General features: G+C 38.3%; 1 protein-coding gene across 4 annotated transcripts; it reads right to left on the bottom strand.

The window, feature by feature from the left end:
• Positions 1 to 1,403: 1,403 nt before the first annotated feature.
• LOC138626021 (arfaptin-2-like) lies at positions 1,404 to 7,196 on the bottom strand. Of its 4 annotated transcripts, none has more exons than XM_069707402.1 (10): positions 7,128 to 7,196; positions 6,671 to 6,780; positions 5,952 to 6,060; positions 5,449 to 5,511; positions 4,805 to 4,891; positions 4,561 to 4,661; positions 3,994 to 4,215; positions 3,757 to 3,914; positions 3,492 to 3,666; positions 1,404 to 2,764 (listed from the first exon to the last, which is right to left on the bottom strand). In XM_069707402.1, the coding sequence occupies exons 2-10, from the start codon at positions 6,767 to 6,769 to the stop codon at positions 2,609 to 2,611; spliced, it is 1,170 nt and encodes a 389-aa protein (XP_069563503.1). In that variant the 5' UTR covers positions 6,770 to 6,780; positions 7,128 to 7,196; the 3' UTR covers positions 1,404 to 2,608. The 4 variants fall into 4 exon arrangements, with proteins under 4 accessions (XP_069563503.1, XP_069563502.1, XP_069563504.1 ...); XM_069707401.1 differs by lacking the exon at positions 7,128 to 7,196 and adding an exon at positions 6,886 to 7,120; XM_069707403.1 differs by lacking the exons at positions 4,805 to 4,891; positions 7,128 to 7,196 and adding an exon at positions 6,886 to 7,120.
• Positions 7,197 to 27,038: the final 19,842 nt, after the last annotated feature.

Here is a 27,038-nt window from a genome sequence, read left to right as displayed (position 1 = left end):
AACTTTACGGCTGATGGCCAGACTGGTGTTTGTGCGTTTGCAGGTTGGTCAATTAGCAGCAAGGAACAGATGCTCATCTGGAAATGACGACAGCAGAATCAGGGATTCCTCAGGATTGCAACTTTTGCTGATTAACTGTAAATTGTAATGACTGATGACTCTCACCTGTGTCAGAGGGTGTGGACGACCATGCAGGAATACAAGTAGGGATTAAACCTTCCCTGTAAATCAGACTCTCTTTTTTTTTTTAATGTTCCCAGCAGTGAAGACAACTAAGTATGGAGCAGTTGCTGTTAGAAGGGGAGGCTGGGATATCCCCCTTCAGGGAAGAGAGGGACCGGGGATGATTAGGTGTCTTTTTTTTTTTTTTTTACGGGTTGTTATCATCACATCACAAATGTATCCTAACGCCGTCTCAAGCAGCACGTTGTCCGTCTGTGGGCGCTTCCTGGTCGGGTGGGAGAGTCCATGTTCGTGCCTAATAGTGTGGGGGAGGAGGAGGGGACAGTCTTTTCACATTTCCATGTTTAATGGTCAAATATGGTCTCGTTAAGAGTTTTCTTTGTTTGGTTTATAGATATGATTCATTTTAGAAATTGTTTCTGTACTTTGACACCATTTGGAGAGTTCGTTAAAAAGCAGCTTCAGTCTTCAGATCAGGGGGGGGGGCGTACCCGGATGCGGGTGTGGCTTCAGTAGGAGCCCCTGCACAAATGCTCTTAAGAGGCAGTTTAAACAAAGACAAACAAGCAAAGTCCAGTATGTAAGCCAGCTAAATTGAAAAGATAAAGTTGTTTCACTGCTTCAAAGTTTGTTTGTTAGACATAGGCTACGGTATAATCCAAATTTGATGTGCTTTGGTGGTTATTCCCCAGTGAGTGTACTTTCTTTTCCTGTGCCAGCTTAAACTGAACATAACTTTGTTCATTGTTATTAGAATGAGTGGGTTAAATAAACTACGGAGAAAAAAAATAATCATGTATTAGAAACTAGAATGGAAACATTTAAATTAGAATAGTGATATAACATCATGAGATAAATGGCAACAACTGCTCCTGTGAGTGGAGGAGCAGCTCCTTGGATTTGGATGTGCTGGATTCTCCACTCAAATTGAAGGTAAGAGTAAATAAAACCATAGCACTAACTGAATTTACACTATGTAGGTGACTTGGAAAAAAAACTGATTCAAGTCAGTTTGTAAGTTGTTGTAATTTAATATTTTGGTTAATTAAGGTGTCAAGTCAATAAGAAATGTAAGTCATGGAACGTGTCTTATAGATATATTGTATTATCATGTGCATAATCGACATATTACATATATTATGATTTTTTTTTTTTAATTATTATTTTTTGGACATATTGTGAATTCCACCCAAATTGACAGACTTGTGTCAACCGCACAGTGAAGTGGAACAAAACATCCAGCAGACTTTATTGGAAATGCAGAACAAGATAAAGACGATCAGCTGACAAGAACTTCAAATAATCAAATTAACATATGATGTTAAGTTACAAACAGGTAGATAAATAACACAAAGTAAGATAAATGTACCCAAACATTCTGTCTTTGAAGAGACACTGAAATTGGTATTGTCTAGTAAAGTGCATGTGATATCACATGCTCCTGTATTTCTGTTCACTATTTGTATTGTAATATTTGAGACTTGAAGAATAAGTCTCAAAGTTAGAGATGCACACCTCCTACTGTAACACTGTCAAACAGACACAGGCTCTGTGCTACATTGCGATTTGGATGTCTTTATGATGGTTGAGATATTTGTATTGATTATTAAAGCATCTGTATGGATTGATGCTGAATAACTTCTCTTTCTCAGGTTTGTTTCAATGTGTAAACACTGGAGTAAAAAAGAGAGATACTTACAACGGTACTGGATTCATGGCATAATGTTCCTGAAGGTATTCAAAATTTAGGAGATCAAACTAATTCTGATTGTATATTAGGTTAGAGAAAATCACTATATTCACTATATATATATTTTCCCTTCTATGTAAACTGTAAACTGACCTTTCAGGCAGGTATTCCACGTAGTGACAGCATAGTGGGAAAACCTTGAAAATGATGCCATTTCCTGATTTTGGAGAATATGGTTTCAGTCATGCATAAAGAAAATAAAGACAATTTCAGAGGATATTTCATAATATTTTGAACAGTATCTTGTAAATTGCATGTCTGATTTGTGGAATTCCTCTCATTTGATATACACAGAAATATTAAAGATAACTTTTGACAACATTTAAAAAACAAAAACAAAATAATGAGTGTGCAAAACGGCCAAGGGGGATCTCCACAATAGTTGACTGTCCTATGCATAAATACATGATATACATGTAAAGGATTGTGCTAACAAAAAAAATATGAAAATAAGAAAAGGTAATTTTGTGATTTAACATAAAAATCCTAAATACAACTGAAATCATTGTTCTATGTAATAAATGATGCAAGAAACATTACAAAAGAGATCATCTCTGTCTGCTACTGATCCTACTATGTACTCCTTTATGCATTTCTTTCGTGTCCGTCTAACATCAATGCACGCTTTTCACCTATGTCAGTATACACCTCAAACACCTGACTGCTGGGTGCTCATTACTGCTCCTCCAGCCAGGATGGCTTGTCTGATCCGGGGGGCTTTAACTTTACATTGAACTGTATTAGAGTTTGTTCCAGCTGCTGCTGGTTGCCAGCAAAGTAAGCTGAGATAGCATTATGGAAGAGAAGCAGCTGCTTGTGCATCACCTTCACCTAGAAGAAAAAAAAAGAAAGAAGTTTGACCCATTACAAACACCGTTTCAAGTGTTTACATACAAGCACATCCTGCAAACATCTATTAAAATCAAGTTCACAAGTTGCTCCTCACAATAGTTTCTGGGGAATCAACCTAAAAATAACTTGCACATGTATTCTTGCACATCAAACAGGCTTTTTAAGATATTTTAGTAATATTTTATATATTTTTTTGTGGTTTTCGAGATCAAAGTTGGTACAATTATTTCAGTGTGTGTATCAGTACTTTTTAAACATTTACAGCATATTTGAACAATGCTGCGATAAAAATGATAACCGTTGATCTCCAGTTGAAAGCAGCATTTGTATATGGGCCGACTTAACACAGTAAAATGAATTACATTTACACTACAAACAAATGAATACGGTGTGAGAAACCAACATCAGAGCAATACATCACAACATGCTCCATCTAGTCTAATTCCTCAACTTGTTCAATTTTTTTTTTATTTTGGCCCACTTTCACATTGAATATTTCAAAGCAATTTTGTGTGACAGCTTGGACCACACCCAGCTACAGTAATCCCTGACTTTGGGGTGTGCTGAAATTTGAGCATTTGTAACCACACCACCACAGCATAGTGAGAAGTGTAACCACTGGCGCTCGACAAAAACAACATTTCTGGGGCAGTTACTCTCTAAACATGCTGCACTTTCTTGGAAATATCAAAATTGTAAACGATACCTTGTTTTCCTCCAGGAATTTGAGCTTGATGGTGACATCACTGCGCAACCTTTCATATTTGTCTCTGTGGAGCTGGTAGTCATGCTGAGCCATCTCAATGCGAACCATGGTAGCTGCATCTCTTGGACCCAAACTCATCTCCTCCAGATCAGACCGATAGGCATCAAACTCAAGTCTGCACACAACAGTCATTTCCCAGGTGATCACCCCACAGGCACTCATACTATATTATTTAACTCCCTAAAACGATTACAGGTTTTCTTACCTTGCGTTTTCATAATGCTTTATGGTCATTAAAGTATCGTCCATTGTTTTGTTGACCAGGGTGTTGACACTAGACACGAAGAAGTGGATGGCACCAAGTAGCCCCTCGCCATTCTTACACAACAGCTTTTGTGTTTCTGCATTATACCCAAACTCATCCTGCGGAGATAAACATTTCTTCAGTTTTACCTGATAACTTCATGTTCACTTCACAAGGAGAGCATTGGCAATACCACACCTGCAACTCCGGGGACTTCTGGCTGAGGTCGGTGAAGGTGTCCCCTAGAGCCTGTTGCGTCTGCACCATGCTTTCAAAATGGCCAATGAGCGCAGTGGCCAGTCTGAGAATGTTTTCGTACTTGCTCTTGGTGTCTCTCAACACGTCGATCTGAGCCTCGAGTTCCAGGTCTACTGTTCGTGAGCCTCGGCCAAACCTCTCGGAGAACATCTGCTTCGTACACTGCGAGGTAAATATGAACAGAGATTACATTAAACCCAGCACACAGTGTACATGCTTAGGCTTGGAAAAACCTGTGCATGAGTGTCCCCAGTTTATTTTATTTGTTTATTTTTTTTTAGATAAAATCAGAATATATACTCCTCAACTGCTATTTCAGTAAAGTAAATGTTATCTGTGTGGCAGAAATAAGAAAGTAGTATACGTAATAAACCACATATATGCACATTATAGATAAGCGTGATGTCAGATGGTTATCGGGGTAATGCAAGCAATGATCTACTGGACAAAATTATGAATTTTATCATTTAAAAAAAAAAAAAAAGTATCTACATAGTGCATAACTACCTTGTATGTGTTTAAGCCCCATTTCTTTACACTGTCCAGTTTCTCCACTGCTACACCACGAGACACTTCTTCAGTTGAATTAGTGTTGTGGTTCGATGACCCTAAAAGAGAAAAAGAAAAGAAATAATGTACACTAAACTTCATGTTTGTCCATTATAGTTAACTAGGCAGTGGTTCACAGACATTGCATGGGTAAGGACAATAAGTGAGGACAGTGTGGACATGGTGATGAGCATGGTGGTACCTGGATGCTGGTCTGTGTGTTGGGCAAGTCGACTGGCTGCAGACTGACTTTTAGGCAAGTTAACACCCCTGGATTTCATGCGAATGTCTGAAATGAGCATGGTGGTGATAAAGAGGAAGAATGAGAGGAAGACACGTTAAAAATGACTGGTGAAATGTTTCAGAGGAGCTTGGCAATGAGATATGCAGCTGGACAGGAGAGTATGTAGACTGAAAGAAAAGTGTTAGGCTCCATGATGGATGATACATAACAAGTAGGGGTTAAAAGGGTTTGGATGTAGTAATAATCCACCATGCAGGTTTGTCATGCAGATGAAAATGTACTTAATGGGATGAAAATTAGGTACCAAGTAACAAAATAGTCATCCAAAGTGCATTTCACATTACGAAAGAGGACGTCCTTATTAGCCATCAATACAACACTTCAAGTGGCAGCCCTGTGATATCACGTTAGTGCATCCCTACTCTTGAAAGCTGCCAAAACATTTCTTATTGCCAAAGCTGTGAGTTGAAAAGGTACAAGCAAACTTGCATACAATTTCCTCAGTCAAGCAATACCAAAACCTATAAGAGGGCCACAGCAGACCAACACATAAAGCTTAACTAAGAAAACGAATAAAAACAGTCATTAATATACACAGCCACCTGGTCCTGGGGCAGGGGCTCGTCTTCTGTCCAGATACTCAGGGTTGAAGCAAACTGCAGGTCCTATGGGATATGGATGTTTGTAATATAGACCAGGAGCCTAGAGGTCAGCAGCTCTAGTGGCAAATTAAAACACATGGAGGAAAAGCTCTTGCTGTGGTTTCTTAAAGGTGCATTAAGTATCGACCTCTTTCAGTTAAGGATTGCCACAACAGTGACAGATCTCTGGCACAGCTCATGACAGCCTGCAGTTGACAATAGACAGATGGGTAGAAAAGAGAGGTGGATTGAACAGAGCTATTTAAAGACATGTACGTCAGCACCAGGCAAAGTAACTGCAGGTTCATCTGTCTTGCTGGACAATCTATTAAACTGATGAATAGATATTAGCATAATATTGAGCTTATGATACGGCAACTCCTAACGGACCTTTAACTTTGAGATATCTTCTGCAGAGCAAACTACTTTGAAACATCAACAACAGTCTGCTCCGACAGCAGTACCTTTGATGGTGCTGGTTGGAATGATGCCCCCTGCTGGTCCTCCATAACCTCCGGAGACAATGCTGGTCTCGTTCAGGTTGGGTCCAGACACCATCACCTGCTGCAGGTCCTGATGGATATACAGAAATAATACTTTTTGCCTTTTAAACCATATTTATTGCCTATAATTAACATATTTTTCGGAATTTACATGGAAAGTACAGGGCGACTTAAAAATACCCTTGATGATGACATGGAAAGATTTTTTTTTTTTTTTAAAAAGACCCATAAAACTGGTACTTTTGGTTTTACATTGTTAATTTGAATATAATTAATCCAATGTAGTTATTATTATGATAAAATACTCTACAATTTGAAATAGCATATTCCTGATAAGTTATGAAAAAAGAGAAGTTCTTCACCTCAAAGGTAAAGAAACCGTGCAGTTTAAAAAAAAAAAAAAAAGTTTTGTAAACTGAATTATTCTGACCAACCTGCACACAGATGGCACACATGGGACTTTCTCATGTGTTCTTTTATTATGTATTATAGTGGCTCACAGTATTACTTTAATACATAAACGGGCCTGTGCATGGTTAGGTAACACTTGGCCTAACCAGCCTCAGCCCTGGACTGTGCTGTCGTGTAAAGCAAAAGAGGACAATAAACTGACCACAACGTGCAATGCTGCATCTTATCATAAGATTAGTGTCAGTGTGGTGAGAGAAGACATGACCGACCTGCTCCAGGCTGTCATCCTCTGGGAGAGTCCCTGTGTCTCCATTGCTGTTAATGGGGATCTCCATGGTCGCAGCCTTGCTCATGATACTGTCTGCCATGACGAAAATCTCTGCAAGACAGACATTGACACGTTAAGACGGCGTCATGTTTTCAGCCCGACGACCTGAAACAGCTTTCAAAGCCCACGTCGACACCACAGAGACAGCTCGCTTACACTGACGCTAACGTGGCGAGCTAATCTCAGCGGTGCTGATGTGGCTGGCTGGCTGGTGAGCTACTGCCCGACAGCCACTGTAGCAGCCTGATTTTTGGAGCCAAGTCCAGCCGTCCCGAAAGAGAAATACCTCGCTACCGGCAGCGGACTTTTAAATGTAACCTCACAAACGTGAGAGCACGGTTGTATTTTAATTATCATGCCATGCAACATCCGTCATTATGCATCCTTAAAACGCTCACATGACCATCCGCCTGCCTCCATATCACAGACAGCAAAATCCCTGCATCCAGCCAGCCAACAGCTTTAGGAGTATCACTTCGAAATAAAGGTGTGCTTGGTATTTATTTCATTGTATGTCACGTGGGTGGGCTTTAAAAGCACAGCACTTGGAGTAAAAATGTATAATCTGTGGATGTTTAGCGTGTGTTAGTTTACAAATGTGAGGCTGGAAGCGATACTGTAAATAGACGCTCTTACTTTGAAGGATAATACCTTTAAACGTGACGTCATCGTCAAGCCTCCCCCGCTCCATCTTCCACGTCGTGCAATGCTGACGTAGCTTTATCCCTCAACTGCAGTGTTATCTCGCCCCTGAAGATGTCACTATCACTTCATTAACCAGTAATAAAAAAAATTAAAAAAAGTCTACTCTTCCGTCATTACTTCCATTACGGCGATGGCCCTTTAAACGTATTAATCATTGAACAAAAGGTTGTTACGTCCTGATCCATCTCCTGAAATCAAACTGTATAACTTCAGTCGTGTGTTTGGATATGTGAAAGGCCTCAAGGTAGATCTCACCCCTGTAAACACTGACCACCCTTCCAATTATTTGCCTCATTTGTTTTAATCAGGGATTCAAGGGAAGTGCACATGGTCTCTAAATGCAGATGTTAATCTGTAATTACTCCAGACCAGAGAACTGACCCCTCACTCACACCAGCAATATATTCCTACAGCATAATGGTTAATTTCCCCTTGATGTGCTGATTAACAATAAGTGACGTATTTTCCAAACATTTAAAATCTCGTGATGAAAAACTCCAGTTGTCTGGTTTTCTGAACATGACTGAATTTGACAACTGCATCCCTGAGATCAAAGCCAGCAAAATGGTAAATGATGAAGCTTGGTTATTCATGTTTTCCCCTTAATCAAGAAATCAACATGTCAAAGGTTGTTTGACTGGCATGATATGTGGACTGCTTTTGATCCTCCAACCGAATGAATGTGTTTTCTAGTATTAAGCGGTAGTGGTAGTTTGCACCAATTTAGCATATGTACATTTCTGTATATTAAAACATGCTCGGTCATATTATAAGATATTTAGAATTGTGTACAAGTACGATAGAATCTAGAGGGCAGAAGGGAGTGCCGTGTGTACCGTCAAACTGTATCTGAACCCCTCATCCACACGCCACTCGAACAGTATTAGAATTGAGATACTTGGTAAATAAAACCTGTAACTTTTCAAATCTAAAAAGTATGCTCTCTTCACACTGCAGTCCTCCAGGTGTGAGGCAAAATTGCCATGCACACAGTCCTAAAACATAACGTGATGTCACCCTTTGGATGTGGGTCATAATAAATATTGAAAAGAATGCTCACAAATTTTAGACTTTGAACTAATGCTTTAGTTTGCAGCAATGTTGATAATAAACTAAGCCTGGGGATGAAACACCAGAGTGAAAATTTTCGTGCAGACATAGTTCATCAATGTTTCTGTTGGCCAACCTGGTGCTGCACATCTGCAAGGTAAAGGTTGAACAAAGGTGAACTCCAGCCACATGAAACAGGGAAAACTTCTGTTTGAATTAGTTTATTCTGCTTCTTCAGGATACATGAATTAGGGATGAGGTGAATATTTGTAGGGCAAACATCTAATGCGACCGTACCTTAATACTTAATGCACAGTTCATACCGTGATGTCACATGGAAACTGTTGAGGTCAAAGTTTACGCCCACTATTTCTTTGTGTGTATTGTATCGTCAGTCTATATGGGTGCTCTGTTTTATACTCAATGAAGTAAACGTAAGAATACCTATCACCTTTAAGTTTACTTGATAAAACTATGTCTTGACACTCTTTGTTGAGAACACAATATCACCTGGTAAATCTCATGTAACTTGGTAAAAAAGGGTGATTGTAAATTTGCCTGGAACAGGAAAATAAGCAAAAATCCTACTTGTCAATCATCAATTTTAGCCAATTAAGGTATTTTTACAGAAGGCAGGAAGTGAAGTCACAGAAATGTAAAAGTAAGGGGACTGTTGCTGTTGTCACAAAGCTGAGTGTTTCAGTGTTTTTCCGGCTACTTTTTTTTTTTACTGTATGGCGTGTGCATAATTGAAAGAGCATGTTTTGACTTACTGTTTGAAGAGAGTGAGTGACTCAACATCCTTTACGCAACAACCTTTGACCGCCACATTATTCATGTTATGCCTGCTGTTTTTGAGAGTTGAATTTTAAAACCAGTTGTTTTGGTTTTTGGAAAGAAAGGAAAGTAAATTATGTGCGGTATTAGTTTCTAGCATTGGACAAGATTGCAAGCTGCAATTAGGTGATTAAGTCTGATTAACACAGAGCTTAATCACAAATTCGCTCATGTTTGAGCTCGTTAATGCAATAAACATTGCAGATATAGCTTTGTAACAGTTATATAATTAATCAAAGCAGCGTTGGGGGTTTTATACAACATGTTAATCTCTCCAGTCTATCCTTAAATATCAAGACACCATATTCTCACACAGGAGAATGCAAATTTAGTGTTGCCTATAAATTTAGAACAAGGTCAAATTAAATTTTAAAGGTCTCAGGGAGGGAGGGCTCCCCTCTGAGATTGTACTGCAAGTCACAAAGGCAGCTTATGCTTGGGGAGCGTGAGACCGAAACCACAGCGTACCCCTCCCCCTGTCATTTTAGAGAATAGTTCATCTTGTTTTTTAATGATCATTAAGCATGCTTCCAGATGTTGGGAGGGAAATTCATCCTCACACAGTCCCGTGTGCAGTGCAGCAGAAAACAAGAGTGAAGTGAAACAGTGGATTCCAGGAAAACAGCGCAAAGCAGTGCATATGCGTACTGCATGGGAATTACAAACAGTGCTCAATTTTTACATTGTGGAGCATGTGGAAGCAATTTTTTAATAGTGTCTTTAATGTGCCATTTCAAACAGTCTACCAACCGCTTTCCCAATTGGTGGTTCAATCAATGCTCTCCCGGAGAAACAGCAATTCATCATCATAATAGATCCTGGGATGCTGTAAATGTCAGTTATAAAAACTCTGAAAAGACAACACATAATCAAGAACGATAAATATTGAAGTGCTTTCACTTTACTGAATATTACTCTCAGAATAATCTCAAATGTATGCTTTGAAAAGGCTTCAACCAAAGAAAAAGTATAGATATGGGTCTGTGTGAAATGATGGTTTTCAAGGGAGTACATCCAATTTCTAATGACAAGAAACGTTTTTATGGCAGACAGATTTTTTTTCAGAAGAATTATTGCTGACTTGGAGACTCTTTGTTCCATTTTTGTGCCATCATTCTCTTTTTTAAGGCTTTCAGTTAAGAGTAAACATCGAGCTGTCAAGAGTATTTCTTTGAATATTATTCCCAAATAATGGGGAAAGTAAAGAAAAGAAAATCGAGAACATTTTAAAGGTGAATGCCGTGTTTATTTTCCAAGACAGATTTTCTCCTCTGCACACCACCTCTGTGGCAGTGAGCTCAATGACCCTGGGTATATGGCGTGAGAGCAGTGGCCTCCATAAAACCCAAGTAAAGCTATTGCTCTGATGTTTCTGTTTAAATTCACCTGCATAATCAGAGGAACGACCAGTCAGAGGCCGCAAATAAACTGAGAGAGCAATTTAGGAATCGTAAATCCCACGAGGGATTGGTGGCATTTTCACTGAAGTGTTAAAGTAGTTGTTATTTGTTTTCATGAATGCTACCTTTGGTTGGCACACCGAGGCTGTGGTCAGGGTAAGCACGAAGGGCTATGTTTACTCTCTTTATACTGTTTACTTTGTCGTGCAATTTTTAGTTTTGTGCTTTCTCTTTAACTTGGAGTTAGAAATTCCACATAATGAGATTTTAGCTCAGCAGTAAAAATACTTCTTGTATGTTCAGAAATATAGCTATCAGCACGTTTTTAAAGAAGCTGTTATAAGAAAGAAGTTTTAATGACAACAAGTATGTCTTGTAATTAAATTTTAGCAAACTGTGAGAGTTTCAGTGCCTGGCTGAAAAATGCCCTTCATTACTGCTGCCATCTGTGACCAGAGTCCTCACAATTTATTCCTGTGTTGTGCTGTAGCCTGCTGCACAGTGTGTGCTTCTGTTCACTAATAATTATGCAGCTTCTCCAATAGTGAACAGAGACTACTGAGGGAGAAAAATATTGCATTCAAAAGGATGTCGATGTCCTAAAATCACAAAACCATCGTGTAAAAAAAAGGCCAAATAGAGTGATGTGTGGACAATGGAGCACTTTTTTTTGTCAGTTGGAGAACTTTTTACTCTAACAAATCTTTATTTCCATCATTTGAATGTGGTGATTCTTGGAAAATACTGTAATATCCCAAATGTACACATTAATAACACAAAAAATATGACCATTATGAGAAAAAAAAACATGGCCAATGCACCGATGAAGAATCAAAACAGTCTTTTTACCCCAGCCTAATATATTCAGGTCTAGATCACCATAATAACTGCTGGACAAAAGTAGGCTACAGTTTGTGCACTATTTTTCAGGAACTTCCTCTTTAAGGTGCTCTTAGGTGAGCCTAAAGATATATTATTTCTAGAATTGCCACAGGTCCACTTCAAATCAGCCCTGCCCAGTTAGGTACATACTCAAAATGGTGGCCACTTCAGATGACTACTTTATTCAAAGCCTGTGATATGAGCGAACAATAGAGTTTAAATTGTAAGCTAATTACTTTGCTTTGTGGTATGTTTTTCCCTTAATCAGCAGTCATCTGAAGCTAATTTGTATAGTCTAAAATGGAACTTGTTATTGCACTTGTGGAAAAACCACCTCAGAAAATGCAATTCAAAAAGAGATTCCTGCTCTTCTTCTGACCACCAGTAATGCAGGAGGATGATGGTTATGGAAATAGAGTTAAAAACCCTCATAGCAAGTTATCATTATAATAGAAATACAGATTGAAGTTGTGTTTGTAAAAGGGAAGTTTAGAAGAAAAAAAGTCCAAGGTTACAATTCCAAAAAGTCCCAATAAATGAATTGGTGAAACATTAGCTGTTCTTCACATCTTTCCAGTGTGCGACAGATTGCAAGTGAACAGTGGGCCACTTGCTCTAAATTGTGTTTAAGGCGTGTGCAGGGGATAGCACACACGTTAAAGCCCTGTCATCCTATTAACTATTACTCAGGAGAACAGTTGAGCTACATGACTTCCTCCTGCAGTTCTTAAAAGCTTCACTTGAATGGGAGTAAATCAGCTTTTTGGACACATTATCCTTCACTTATACAGTACATGCACATGCTGATTTACGTTGTAGATAAACACGAGGTGATGTCAAAAGGAATGTGTCATCTCTAAACAGTGAAATACTATACAGTAAATAATGATAGACTTTAAGTTTACACATATATTGATCAAATCAATTGGTCTAGCACGGTGAAGTTCATGAATATACCATGAGCAGAAGTGTGGATATTGAACATAACCTTTAATTAATGCTCATTTTGAGAAAAGTCAGAGAATAATCACAGCTCGCATTCTAAATGTACAGAACAAAATGTCTTTACAAATTGGGGGAACTTGGTTGAAAGCTTTTTCCAAATTCACAAAACACATAGACAGGATTATTGCATTTTCGTGATGCCTCCATAAACAGAGAGAATAAAAGAGGCACCATTCTGCAACCTAGAAGGAATCCAAAGAGTTATTTTAGATGGAATGGGTTTGATTGGATTTAATTGGCTGAAGTCTCACTTGGGCAGAGGTTTTCCAGGGAGGTTGTGACAGTTTGCTGAATCAAGTGTACTCGTTTCAAAAGCTGATGATGGATTTAGAGCATTCAATGTCTGGAGTATTGGGCATTTATTTAAGCACTCTTTTACCAGTGCAGGATTTTATATATCAGGGACATCTGCCAAGGACATGTGTTCAGGCAGTCTGCCTCCTGAGCAGAAAGCATGCCTATGGCTTGTGATGTGTTTTTATCATTGTTTTCTACAAGTGATCGCCATGTTCAACATTTTTGCAGACTGATGTTAAACAGGGACATCAACAAAATGTGTCTATTGAATCTATTAAAGACAAATTCTTCAGCAAGTATCACACAAAAGAGCACACATTGCAGAAATGGCTCGGCGCTGTATGGGAGGCTGACCTCTGTTATTCTTTCTTTTCTTTATCACATGGGACACGATTCCTCTGGCATGCAGTAAGTGAAACAACACCTGTAGGCGTCCTGCCCTCTAAATCACAGCAACAGGCGAGATGTGATAAAGCAGATGTGGAGCCAAGTGACATGTGTTGGTTAAGATGTGATTTACCCTCTGTCACCATCAACTCAGACCCCTGTGCACCTTGAAACTGGTACCATTTCCAAAGCCCTACACACCAAATACTACTGAAACTCTGTCGCTCATTAGGGTACAAGCTGCTTCACAGATGTGCCTGTGATGGTTCCTGGCTCTACTGCAGACCCTATCTGAACCTTTTGCGAGGTTTCTACACTTTTTATGAGGTACAGTACATACTGATGAGTGCCTCGCAGTGTTCAAAGTGATATGTAAATCTGTTGGAAATTATGAAGCTGAAGCCTGATACACTTAGAAAGAATCTACAGCAGAGGGGACATTTCACAACTTGCCACATCGAGGGATAATGGATAGAACAATTATATTTCAAAATGATATCGTGTTGATTATGGTCCCAAAAAATACCCCTCTTTGTCTGAGTTCACGTTTCCTAAAATACAAAGCATACTTTGTAGAATAAATATGTGAATGTGCCTTCCAGTTCTGCTTTGCACTCTTAAATTTAGAATTTCCTCTTTACATGCTCTCCATTTCAATGAATCTGCTGTATAAATTACCCACACAGTTCTGCTAAAAATGACAAAAATCATTTCAAAAGTGAAAAAAGTGCACAGGTGAAAAAAAACATCTTTTGGTCCTTTCTTGTGGCAGCTGTTATTGGGTTATCTCATGGTAGTTTGATGGCTGGTAATTCTGTATACTATATGTTTGAGCAATGCACTAAACACAAACTGCTACTCCATCACCTTCGCATGACTGTGCTAGCACCATTGGTGGGGGTGTGGAGGCTTTGGGTTTATGTGCTGCTGTGGCGATATAAAACATGCGAGTATGTGTGTAATTAAACTGTGATTCCAGTTAAAAGGGATGGATTTTGGCTCTGTAATTACATGGAATTTAAAGTTGGACAGAAAGAACACAGCCAGCTTGTCTCTGTTAGAGATACAGTATGCCATTCAGCAGAATGTCCAAATTTATGAAAATGTTTTTCAAAACAGCTATTGTGTGACTGACAAGAGGGACTGGACGGTTGTGGTCAGTTTAAACAGAGAGTATATCCAGGGTGTGTTTTGATGCTTATCGGAAGCGTTAGGAGCTACTTGGTATAATCTGTTTCAATCAACAGTTTTTGAATATGCAGTACATGGAACTGGTGTGAAAAAGTTGGCGAACCAAATGGTCAAAATCTTAGTGAGGGATAAAAGCCTATTAAACCCATTATGTTTTTTTTTTTTTTCATGAGCTTTAAGGGTAGAATCACGATTAACACACCACTCTCTGAATACTTAAGGACATTCTTTGAAGTGTTAAACCAGATTTGCAAATCAGAGGGTCACTTTCTTATTAACACAATCCAAGAGAGGATCATAGAGACCTTTAATAACTGCAGGAAGTTCAACTCTAATTCTACAGGCTCCTAATCCATGTGTGTCTACACTCATGTTGCACCGAGATCAATTGACCTATTCACATTCTGTTCTTTTTCAATCTGGGCCTGCTTTCAAAGCAACAGGGGTTAAATACAAGTTTCAAAAAATGTATTGATTTAAAAAGAAATGTTTAAAGTTGTCATGTAATTCCATAACAGTCATATACTGAATTTCAGATGTACTTTGAGAGGAATTTTTGCCATTGCATTGCTAAACCATCTGAGATGACATGAGACCAATCAGCATGTGGAGAAGACAATTAAAAATGATAATGATTTTTTTTTTTTAGTCTTTTTAATATGACCCAGAGAGCAAAACAATCATGCTTCTCTATGAACTGGCAGCATCATGACCAACACTCACGGACAGAAATAGATGAGTGGTCAAAGTTTGATCAGAGCACTCCATCAGCAGCCGGTAGAGTAATTAGCCGCTCACGTGAGATCTTATGGATCTTTTAAAGTCTGTCATCGTCAAATGTTAATTTCTGTTCAACAGCACATTGCATTATTAATGATTTATTAATTTTTTTTGCCACTATATACTTTGGATCTAGCCAAATAGACATCATGATATTCCCACATCTACTGTTCAATATAAAATACTACAAGCCACCTGGAAAAACTCAGGTTGTTTAACTGTTGGTTTACTAAAAACATTTTTCAGTGGTGGAAAAATATTAGATTCAGAAATCCATGTGAATGAATGGATTATCTGAGACTACAGTATGCAGAGCACACAGCATCAGGTTCCGGCTAGAGACGCTCCAAATAGTAAAGGCCACACTAAAAAGCAGTAGAGCAATATTACATCATGCTTTTCCACAGAATACTCGGTTTTGATAGTTTGGTGACCTACATGCTTGCAGGTTGTGCAGTTGCTACCACTGGTCACAGCTAGTTCCAATAATGACAAAATAAATATGAGGAAATCTTGTTCGCATCAATTCCATTAGACATAGTTGGGAAATACAAAATGATGATTCTGCAGATCAGGGCAGAATGTTTCTCCAGGCTGGATGTTTAGGCAAATGTGCACTAGTCTCATTCAGGAACTTTTTTGAGGCTGTTTTCTCCCGTATCCAGCCTTGTATGTGTGGTTTTTTTTCTTCCTCATTCCAAACCTGCCTCACAACAGTAGTTGGATCCCCAAAACATCAGATTTGAAGGTCAGGTCTGTATTACATGTTGGGATTTGGGAGGTGTACACGTGGGCTCATTTACGTGCCTAGTTACACATAACTACTTAAAGAGATTTTTCTGTGGATCTTCTCAAAAGCTTAGTTCCATTTCATCAGAATATCATTCTCCAGTTCAGTCTAAGATCAGCACTGTCAAAGGTTCTGATAGAATGAATTTATTTCGCTCTAGATTTCTGCTGTGATTAAATGCCAGGTTCACAGAGCTCTCACTAACTATAGAGAGTTATTGACATGAGACCTGATTAAGTGTGACGTTTTTTTCTTCACTATTTGCTTCATTCCAAATTTTCTTTTTGCTGCAGAAGGTTATGGATTTGTTTGTACACATTTACTTTTAGTTAGTAAGAAGCCAGAATCAAGCAGAGACGTTTTAGTTTCTTGCTTTAAGATTCTATAACAGCAACATTTTTTTTTTTAGTAATTAATGCCCAATGGCTGTTGAAGTGGTGGATGCTGTGAGCTTTAACGGTGCCATGCACCCACTGTTCCACTACATAATAGACTCTCACTCATGCAAATTATGTGTGAGATTAAACTTCATCCCTCACGTGGGTTCTTTTCTGGCAACACTAAAAGCTATTTTGATGTAGGGGACTCAAAGGAACAAGCAGTCAGTTTCTCAGGATATCAATTACATTCTTGTCTGAGTTTAAAGTTTCAAACTTAATAGTTTCCTATGAGCAGTAAAAACTTTTGCAATTATGAGCCATAACTTTTATGAGATGCTGAGTGTGTTACTCCAACATCGAAGTAGACTGTGCATACTGAACAACTTATTATGATGAGAGAAAATCTCCTTAGCATCAATATTTTTGAAGTGAATTGCAGTGTAAAATGCATAATCATTCATACACTGTAGACAGTATCTATTTAGATGAGGAATCAAAGTGAAAGCAGATGGAACTCTAGGCTAAAATACTTTCCACTTCAAGTAGGCCACTCTTATTCAGAGCTCTCTCGGTAGCTGGGCTTGTTCCAGACACCCGGCAGTAGAAGTGAAGTTCAAACTGCTTGGCTCCCACCACTCTCACCACGCTATCGTTGGGTAAAGCATTGATTTACAACTGAAGTCCAGCTCCTGAGCTGAAACGAGCTCAGGGGAGAGATGAAGAATGGCACCCCAAGAATCCAGATACAACAGTGTATTTTTGTGAGTTGTCGCCATATAATACACATATACAGCTGCTACAAGTGAAAAGGAATGTAGAAAACTCACCAAGAAAGATGTGAATTACTCATAAAAGAGTAATCAAAACAGTAAAAATGCTGACAATCTGGAAACAATATATCCTACATTATATGCTGATAAGATTTCAATGTATGACTTATAGCTTTTGTTATCTGTATAGCCACATTAAACACCCTGCTCACCCACACGGGTGTTTCCAATTATTCTTTCTAGTTAGATTTACTAGAATTATTTGCAATTTGACTCTTTTAAGCTGATTTGATATTAAAGCAGGAGGTTATGTTTTCAGTGTTCCTCCATTAAATGCACAACAGTCAAGCCCAGTATACTTTCACTTTTAAAGTGTGCAAGCTGCTCACAGACAAATTAGGTGCCCAAAGCACATGGTACATGATTGTATAATGGAAGCTGGAAAGGCTCTTTCACACCTGTATGTGACACCCACATATAAACAGCTGTCATAAAAAAAGATGCATGGTCCTGATCCAAACACAACGTGAGTGTGTAGAAAGAAGAGAGCTTGGCTCATTGTATCTATCATGTGCCATGATAATATTGTCAGTGCAGTAACATTTTTGATTAATTAATTTAAAAGGATTAAAATTATTCGTTATTTTTCCTTATGTGTGGTCTACACCATAGAGGGTATTATATCGCTCATCTTCACTGTCTAATTTATGTTGTTATAGTGAAAATACAGCTGCTCGTTTTACAACCCTCAAGGCCTCCAAAGTCATTTGTGTTACCACTGACAAATAACCAGCAGGACGTTGGTCATAAAAGCTTCCCATGTTCCCATGTGGTGATTAAATTAACACAAAGCTGACTAGGTCAAAACCTTGCATATGGATGGACAACGCTAGAGGCCTTTTCATTTGAAAACTTGACAAGCAATTTGTTTATACATTAACTAGAGGGATTTTTAAAGAGGAATATCAAGGTGTGATTGACCATATAGTATTGACTGTTATTCGTATTGTTGGAAAGAAACCACTCAAACCACAGGCTGAGAGGAATAAAATCGGGCAAGGAGCTCTTAAAGCAGCAGTTTTTAGTTCTGGTGCACAGGTAGGCTGTTTGTTTTGTATGAGAAAGGTTTGTTAATTAGAGTTTGTTGCATTCAGCTGGCATCCCAGGTGGAGATTTGTTCTAAATTTGTATCAAAACCAACCAGGTTTTGTTTCCCAGGATGTTAAAGACGCTTTGCCAAAGAACTGTGTCAACGTGTCAGCTGAGAAAGGTTCCAGGGATCATTGTGCAATTATATGAAACTGAAATGTGAAATAAAAATGATAACGACAGTAAGGAAAAGCATTTTAGCCATGAAAGGCACTCTAATCACCAACTCCTGTGACCGTGTACAACAACTGAGTGGTAACATCCCCATTCAGTGTTAACAATCGCACCACTCTTTATTGAGCAGTGAGGATAGTGAGCCTACATAAAAGAATGCACTCGTCAGCCAAACACTTGTATGTTTTCTCGAGTGATCGTGCGTACCACAATAAATCCTCGAGGCGTTTTTTGATATACACACATAAGGGGATCATCATAAATTACTATTGTCCCATTGGCTGCAACTTCCATTATTGTCCCCCACCTTTTCCGCTGCCAAGGATCATATGCAAATAAGAGAAAGTGTGCAGAGTCTGATGAGCTTAAGTAAGTCAGTCCAATGTTCAAACCTCTAGGCTTGCAGCTATGCTCATGTCTGGTGGGACCCTGCTGGAATCCCTCCTGATCAAAGAAAATACAAACAAAACCACACATTAATGTGCTCCATCAACACACAGAGGAAACACAGTTATTAAAACTAGACCCTAAAAGGCAATGGGTCGCAACAAAGATCCAGAAATCTCTTTATCAGTGCTAGATGGGTTTTAAATCTAAATTGGCAGGAAGTTCCTTCCAGGCCTTTGTACATTTTATGTCAAGAGGTTAATTAACATCAGGGATTAAGTATTTCTTTATGTTCGTACTCAGGTGGTTTACTGGCAAATGTTAAGCATTAAATAACTGTCTGCCAACAGTAGCAAGCATGTGAACTTTTTCTGGCACCAGCTCATTTATATAATTAATATTCCCTCTGTTTTTCTTTCTTTAGTTTTGAAGGTCAACAGCAACAAATTCTCTGTCTGTATCTCAACCAAAGGTTTATCCTTTATTAATCAGGGAACAATACTTCAAGATTTGTCAGCTGATTATAAACTTGAGAGCTTTTCAAGATAGAGGAAAGTTCGCAGTCGCAATCATAAAATTGCAGTCAGGGCTGTCACAATATTTTAATATTTTACTGCTGCAAACCAGGAAAAACTGGTTATGAAGGTCAATGTGAGTGCAGCATCTATTTAAAGTGTGAAAAATGAATGATGAAAATGAAATGTCTTTTTGCGTATTACCAGCGAGAACTACCTGAGTTCAGGGTGTTTTCACAGTTCGAGCGCTAAACTGAGAAACTATTTGATTTAATTTCATATTAGCCCACATGTCCGGGATTGTGATAGGTTTTCCATATTTCGTATAATTAGTAGCTTGCTTGCAGGATTCCTGAGATTTCAGCTGACATTTCCTTTCATTACCGCATGAGGCTTGATACAGAAGATACTGGCATAGTAAAGATCCTCCAACATGATATATAGTTTAATATACAAACGTTTAATAAGAAGAGAAATGAAAATAACTCAGGCTTCTTCTAGTCTCCTTATTTATGCATGTCAGCACATATTTTCACAGTCCCTGATTTATGCCCCTTAGATGGATTGTGCTGGAAGGTAGAGATGTCTGTTAAAGCAAGTGTTGAGTGCTGAGTTCTTCAGTTACAACAGTTGAACTTAAGTGTTGTTTTATCGGACCAAATCTGTCTGGAGGGTATATTATTGTGCCACTATGAGGCCATTTTCCCCCTGGATACATTATGATCTTCTTCAGCGTTATAACACTCTACAGGAGATACAGGTTGGCTGATTATTTTGTGGGGAAACTTCATATTTAACATTCTCCTCTGAAACTGCCTGTGGCTGTTTTTTTTATTTTTTTTATAGTAGAGGTGTACTAACAAGCATTTCTTTGATTCATTAACAAAAAGGGAGCTGGAATCTGTCCACATTTAGTCAACCTGACTCTTCAAAGGTTTGCCAGAACACTGAACCAGACTCCCGTAGAGATACCAAACCAAAGAAAACAGTCCCAACTCTCAACAACAAGGTTAGATAAACATAGTGATGTCTCCTGCAAAAACAAGGACAATAATCTTTCAGAAAAGATTTTAAACTATGTGAAATTTTTGGAGGTTCAAGATTTGATGCAGACAAAAATTAACATGTGGTTGATTGTTGTGAGTTGCATTGAGGGTTGGTTTAAATTGAGATCATACAGAAGAGCAACTGAAAATGCTGCTTAATTTGTTCCAAAACTTTAACTAAAGCTACTTTTTTTTTCTTTTAGAAATCTTATCAAAATATGGCATTCTGACCTTGAGCACAAGTTTGGGTTTTACCAATATCAAGTATATTTTTAAAGTAACCATGCAGACGATTTCTTGGTATCTTACTCTTTTCGCTGTCAGGTTGAGCCTTGGTTTAAACAACACTACTGAAGGTCTGCAGTCTTCTGAATGCTTTCTTAAAAGAGATACTTCTCCCTCACCTTTCTGCAATCTTATTTGGTAAACGGTGTCACCATAACATCTGGATAAGGGATATTTCTAAAAAAAAAAAAAAAAGTCTGTTTTTCTGTATCTGAAAGATTAAACTCAGTCAATATCGGAGAATTCAGATTTGATTTAAGTGAATCAGATTTGAATTAGGATGTCCCAGAAAATGTCATTGTTACATCACTACAAATGCCAATCCGATTAGTTTTTGATAATAATGTGTGTTTAGGAGGTTTGGGAGGTACAATGTTTTGAAATTTGAAAAGTTTGGTCTTATAGAAGTGAATGGAGCAACAGCAGGCTCCAGAATCACTAGTCACGTTTAGACATTTTCTCAACTGCTTTCCAGTATATTGAAATATGCAGAAATAGGAAAAGAGGCTTATGTTTTGACAGAATCATTTGAAGACACAGTGGTTTTCCTATGTTTCTGTATGAAATTATAGAATCTACAGAATCAGTGATGGGAAATACTTTGTCATCAGCACAGCAGCACACTGCTGTGAGTCATCACTCTGCAACCACAAAGCTCTCCGTTTTCATTCATGGCTTAATGTTTTGGCACGCCACCCAGGCTGACAGATTGCAGCATCTTTTTCCCAGAATGGCATAATTACAACTGCTGTCATTATAAACTCAGATTGGTTGTCAGTCTTAATAGCCCTACATAAAAGTCTTGAAAATAATTACATCATAATAATTTTTTCATTATGTATAACAGTAATTTTCAGAATATACATCATGTCATTTTCTAGCCTTTTGGTCACAGAACAAAGATATCTTTTTGACACGGCATAAACAAGCATCCCATTCAACAATCAGGACAACATATGCCAGCTGTAAAATTATGCTAAAATGATTTTGATTTTTTTTTTTTTGCTGTCCAATTAATGAGGGTGTGTATTTTCTTACAGGGCCGTCACTGTGAATCTCAAAATTCGATTGGTGTCCGACGCAATCATTGCGGTGCAGTTACACCAAATGCTTCAAAGGAATAGGTCAGAAATGTTAGTTTGAAACACTGACTCCAGGTAAATGCTCAAAATTCAGAGCAGTTGTAACCCTATATTGTAAATGTCTTGCTCTAAAAACGAGCCAAAACCGCAAATAATATTTTCACGTTTGTTAAACAATAAACGCTTCATACATAATTTATTGAAATTCCTATCAGATCGTCTGTTGGCTCCACAAACTGCTGCAAACAATAAGTGCAACAAATCACTGAAGCAGGCTTGGATTAAGCATTACAGTTAATGCTTCTGCAGCAGGCCTACCACACAATGCTTGATGAAAATGAATTCACGAGAGACGAATTTGAATGCAGTAACTTAATCAAGGCAAATTTAAGACAAAAGTTAAAACGGGTCGAAACAAATCAAAACAAAGTAAAGCATGAAACTCAAGCAGATGGCCAAGTAATGGGAAGCAGGTTGGACTGGTTGCTAAGTGACAAGGGCTAAGATGAGGGTCCACAGCTTTGGCCGCGGTTTTGCAGGAAAAACACTTCTCCTCCCTAGTCTGAGCCACCCTATTTTCCCTTAGTGCTGTGGTTCTGACGCTGGCGGGGCAAGACAGAAGGCAGGCCCGGCCAAATGAGAAACAGACCCCCTTCACCCCAGTATTGCCTATTTCTCCCTGTGGCTTTTTTGTTTTCAAAGAAAAAAAGAACGCTCTCCAAAAATAGATTTGGGGCTCGCGTGCCAATGGGTTTTGAAACCTTTTTTTCCACTCCCTCTAGTCACGCAAGCAGCCTGGCAAGACCTTGAAGAGAGAGCAGGGGAAAAACCAGAACTCGTAAGAGACAAGAGGATCGTAGAGGGAAAAAAAGTCTGTTTGGAGTGTTTGTAAAAAGGATCGTGGTAAGCTGAGGATGGAGCATCCCTGGAGCCTAGCCCTCTGCTGAGGGAACAAGGAGCAGAGACTTCCGTGCAAGCTTCAGGTATGAGGGGTTTATGGGTAATCCAAGCATGAGCAGAGAGACGTCTCTCTGGTCTGGCCTCATTTTAACTGGATGGAAGCCTGGGCTTCTCCAGAGAAGAGTCTGATCCTTACCAAAGGGCCTGCAGACAAAGCAGCTCACACTCGAATGCAAAGATTCCCATTCCTTATACCCCTAGTAAGCCCATATCCTTTACTGTGATTCGCTTCACGTCTCTGCAGCTGGTATTCATCTTTGTATCTGTCACATCATATACTGTGTCATTAAGATGAGATCACTGCCTAAATTATATATAAAAAAAAAAGAGAGACATTATTGAGCCCTGGTTAACTACCTTTGAAAGTCTGCCTATTTTGGAAGCTTCATTATAGAAAGTGCTTTTGAACATTGAACAGTGAGAAGAACCCATAGCACAAGCTCTTCTGCAGAAGCCATGCTAAAACCATTATATCCTCCAGTCGTTAGAGTCATTATTCCTTCAAGGCTCCATAAGCCCTCTACTGTTAAAGAGCATTGAGGTTCTCTGGAACATCTGAGTAAGGGTTAATATTTTTCTGGCTACCTTTAACAACAAGACAGGCTACAAAGAACTCTGGTCCCTTTAAAACATGTGACATGTGGTCCCCATCCTGTGCTCCAGTGCCGTTTTAAACGAGTAGCTCCACTGAAGGACATTTTTTCTAGACTTTAATCTCAACACTTCACACATTTAGTATGTTTGTCAATTCACTTTCACATTGTCAGTAAATTGTGTTTATTGTTAACGATGTAAATCAGTAGAAGGTGACGAAAAAGTCAGTAAACGGAGAAATTTGGTTCGATTTTTGTCTCCCTTTTAAGGTTTGCACACCAGTGAAGCATTAGGTAATTGTGATACTGATGTAGTATGTTGATAGGTTTGTTAAATAAACGAGTACTTTGCCTTGTGTTGAGATATGGGGCTTAAGGTTTAGTTCATGATTAGTATTTCTGTCTTTAAATTAAGTTTTCCACCCATCAACTTTTAAAACCCTCTGTCTTTCACTACTTTCACCACTATTTTAAGAATTTCTTCCCCCTAATGTTTAGTCGGGTATCATAGCAAAGTTAGTCCAGTGGAAGATCACTGATAAATTGCTCTAGCCAAGTAGTTTGGTGCCTAAACCTAACCAAATTGCAACCGTGTCACATCCAATCCAAATGATTATAGTTTTCTAAACCGAATGGTGTTGTTTTAGGTGCTTTAAACTAAGACACCTTCTTTTCATGCCTAAGCAAAGCAAACAATTGACACTAACAAGGCATCCTCCAGTGGACTGATGGGTGTATTTCCTGTTTTGCCATGATACCAGGCTCCCATTTTTTTTTCAACTATGCAAGAACAGAGGATCAGCAAGCATGCTGCAAGAGGAGATTCTTTTTTGCAAGACCAAGACGACAAACTGCCTCATTTTCTGATAAAAGAAATTTCAATGACCAGGTGGTACAATGGTATATGCATTACGGACATATATTATTAGGACTTTTGTGATGAAGGGCAAGCATTAGCTCCTTTACATTGACTGGCAATTCTAAAATAACCAAATCAAATCTGACTGCAGGTCTTTTTCAATGCGGACATGCAATTTTAGACCTTTAACATTATGGTGCTGACCAAAACATTGCCGACTAAAACTCTTGGTAACCATTTATAGTTTAACTCACCTGGCAATATTTGGTATGAAAAATATTTACTTAACAAGAATAACTGTTGTCCAAAGAATAATATTTTTGATATAGCTACATAAAATCTGGTTAAATTAGTCACATTGTTGTATGCAAATGTAACATTTGCTTGCTTGAATATACTGTATGATAGATTGAGTTTTACTTGATCACGAAATATGCGTTTGCAGCCATTATGTCAAGCTCACAGATGTCTGGAGAAATCCAAGCTAACCTGTGTAACATTTCCATCCGTTTACTCATTATATGCAAGTATGCAATGTGGTAAAGTACAAGATAAGACATGCGCCAAGCATGATTGTGACTTGTAGCAGTGGACTAAACTGTAAATAATGCAATTGCCAAACAAAAATTCAGAAGAGAAAGCAAATGACCTTCCAAAACTGTGATACTGTTTCCAGAAGGATTTCTACAAAATGATATGCAATAAGGTGTGAAAATCAACACTAAAACTCTCCTCAGACATTCATAGACTCTATTTTCTCTAAAAACATGTCTTTAAAACTTGCTTGGGGAAGATTAAACAGAATGAGACCATCAGATGTTTTCCATGGGGTACCATCAGAGAAGGTCATCATGTCCGGATGCAACTTTACATAATACAACTAAAACAAGGTGCACCTGAATCGTGAAGCAAACTAAATCCTTCACAGGTATGACGGTCAGTAAATAAAATGATGCTACAAGGGGAGGAAAAATTCTCTTATTGTGTTACAAGAAAAACTAAATATTGCATCTTCTCGGAAGAGTGCTATATGCTGGTAACAACAAGAAATCATTCCACAATGCATGAAATTACTTAATTAACATATTCTTTGATGGAAATGTGGAACTGATCATTATGAATAACAACATTTGTTTGCAGCAAGTTGAAGGATTTCAAAGGCTTGATGCCTCCTTTGTGAAAAATGAACATTATTAACACAGGTAGCTTAATAAACACACTGACAGAGAATACAAATGAGCGTGCTTGAAAAAGTTTGGTATTTGTCAACCTGGGTCTTATTCTCATTCTTGTCCATTGTGACTATTAGTCTTTTCGCAAACATAAATATCCACAAAGATATATGTGAGTCTGACTTTTGAGTCCACTTTTGAGTTGGACTAAATGTAACACAACTAAAATAACTGTCTAGAAATGCATGCAGCTTTTGCAGAAAACATAAAGATCCCTTCTGGTTCAATTTTCCATATATGAGGTATTCGTGCACACATGCTGATCAGTGTGAGGCTGAGGTTTAAAATTACACACAAATCAGATTTTTTTTTTTTTTTTAAATATACAACTTATGATGAACAAAGGACTTCTTTGTGTGTATTTTCTCTATGCAGCTTACACTACAGCTTTGCCCCAATCAGTATCCCCCAATTCTTGTCCATGCAATGGACACGATGAGTATAATGTTAACGTGATGGAATTATAATGGACAAGAATAGGATAACATCTAGGAAAATAAATGCTGCCTTGAAAAATAACAAAACGTATTTACGTATGACATGAAGTACGTAAACAGCGAGTGGAGACGACTGAAAAAGTCTGCAAGATCTGTGGATTTTTAGTTTCATAAAAGCATGACAGCCCTGACAACTCAATAAGAGACGCAGAGGTTGAAGCAGTATGTCAGTGAAGTAGTAGTCAGTGAAGGGAAATGGGCAACCTGGCACTGAAGATTGCATGTTAACAGAGCTGCCTTCTGTGTATCCATTTTGTGTTGACGGGAAAATGATAGATTACATTTGGTTTACACAGAGCCTTTAATTTAGCTTTGAGTAATGACTTGGCTTTTGCCCTCTTACTCATATCATCTACGTTCTGTTGTGTATATACTGGCCTCTGATCCAAGGTGCTCATAACCTGAGTCTGCCATGACACTCCCAGAGTTGTATCATCAACGTGCTGTCCAGCTCAGCCAGCTCCGCCTGTATTTTCAGGCTAGGGACAAAAAATACACACATTAATTCACCACAGTGCATGTGCATATGTAATTTCTCAGAATAGCACACAGTTTAGGTTTGAGCCAGTCAGAAGCAGGCAAACAGCACTGGTCCAGTTTCAGCTGTTTCATCAGGCAGTAGGAGTGCTGTCCAGCCTCAGGCAGTAAAAGAGATATGTAATGCGTTCCCACATGGATACGAAAAAATAACACTGTTTTGTAACTTTGTTGACATGCAATAATTCTTACATGTTAAAGTTTAAAAGAGCTCCAACAAATGCAGCTCAAGTCAGAAATCTTTGATAATTACTCTACAGTTTGATGAAAGATAAACTGAAATAAAATAAGTGATGTTTGTTGATAATTTTTAGGATTTTTTTTTTTTTTTTACATTGAATTTCAAAATGTTGCTGAAATGTTTGAAAGCCAGTATTAACTTTTAAACATTGAGGAAAACATTTTAGTAAAACAAATACCCAATTATAGACGTACAATTTCTCCAGTTTGTTGTACTTTACTCTGCTGATCTTGTGTTATATATAAAAACAGCCAAATATATTGACATTTCAAAGGAGG

The sequence above is a fragment of the Brachyistius frenatus genome, unplaced genomic scaffold (assembly GCF_029030835.1).
Source record: "Brachyistius frenatus isolate BFR_SWC_R1_liver_20210118 unplaced genomic scaffold, ASM2903083v1 Contig_68, whole genome shotgun sequence".
Lineage (NCBI taxonomy): Eukaryota > Metazoa > Chordata > Actinopteri > Embiotocidae > Brachyistius > Brachyistius frenatus.
This window is presented reverse-complemented; position numbering and strand designations above follow the sequence as displayed.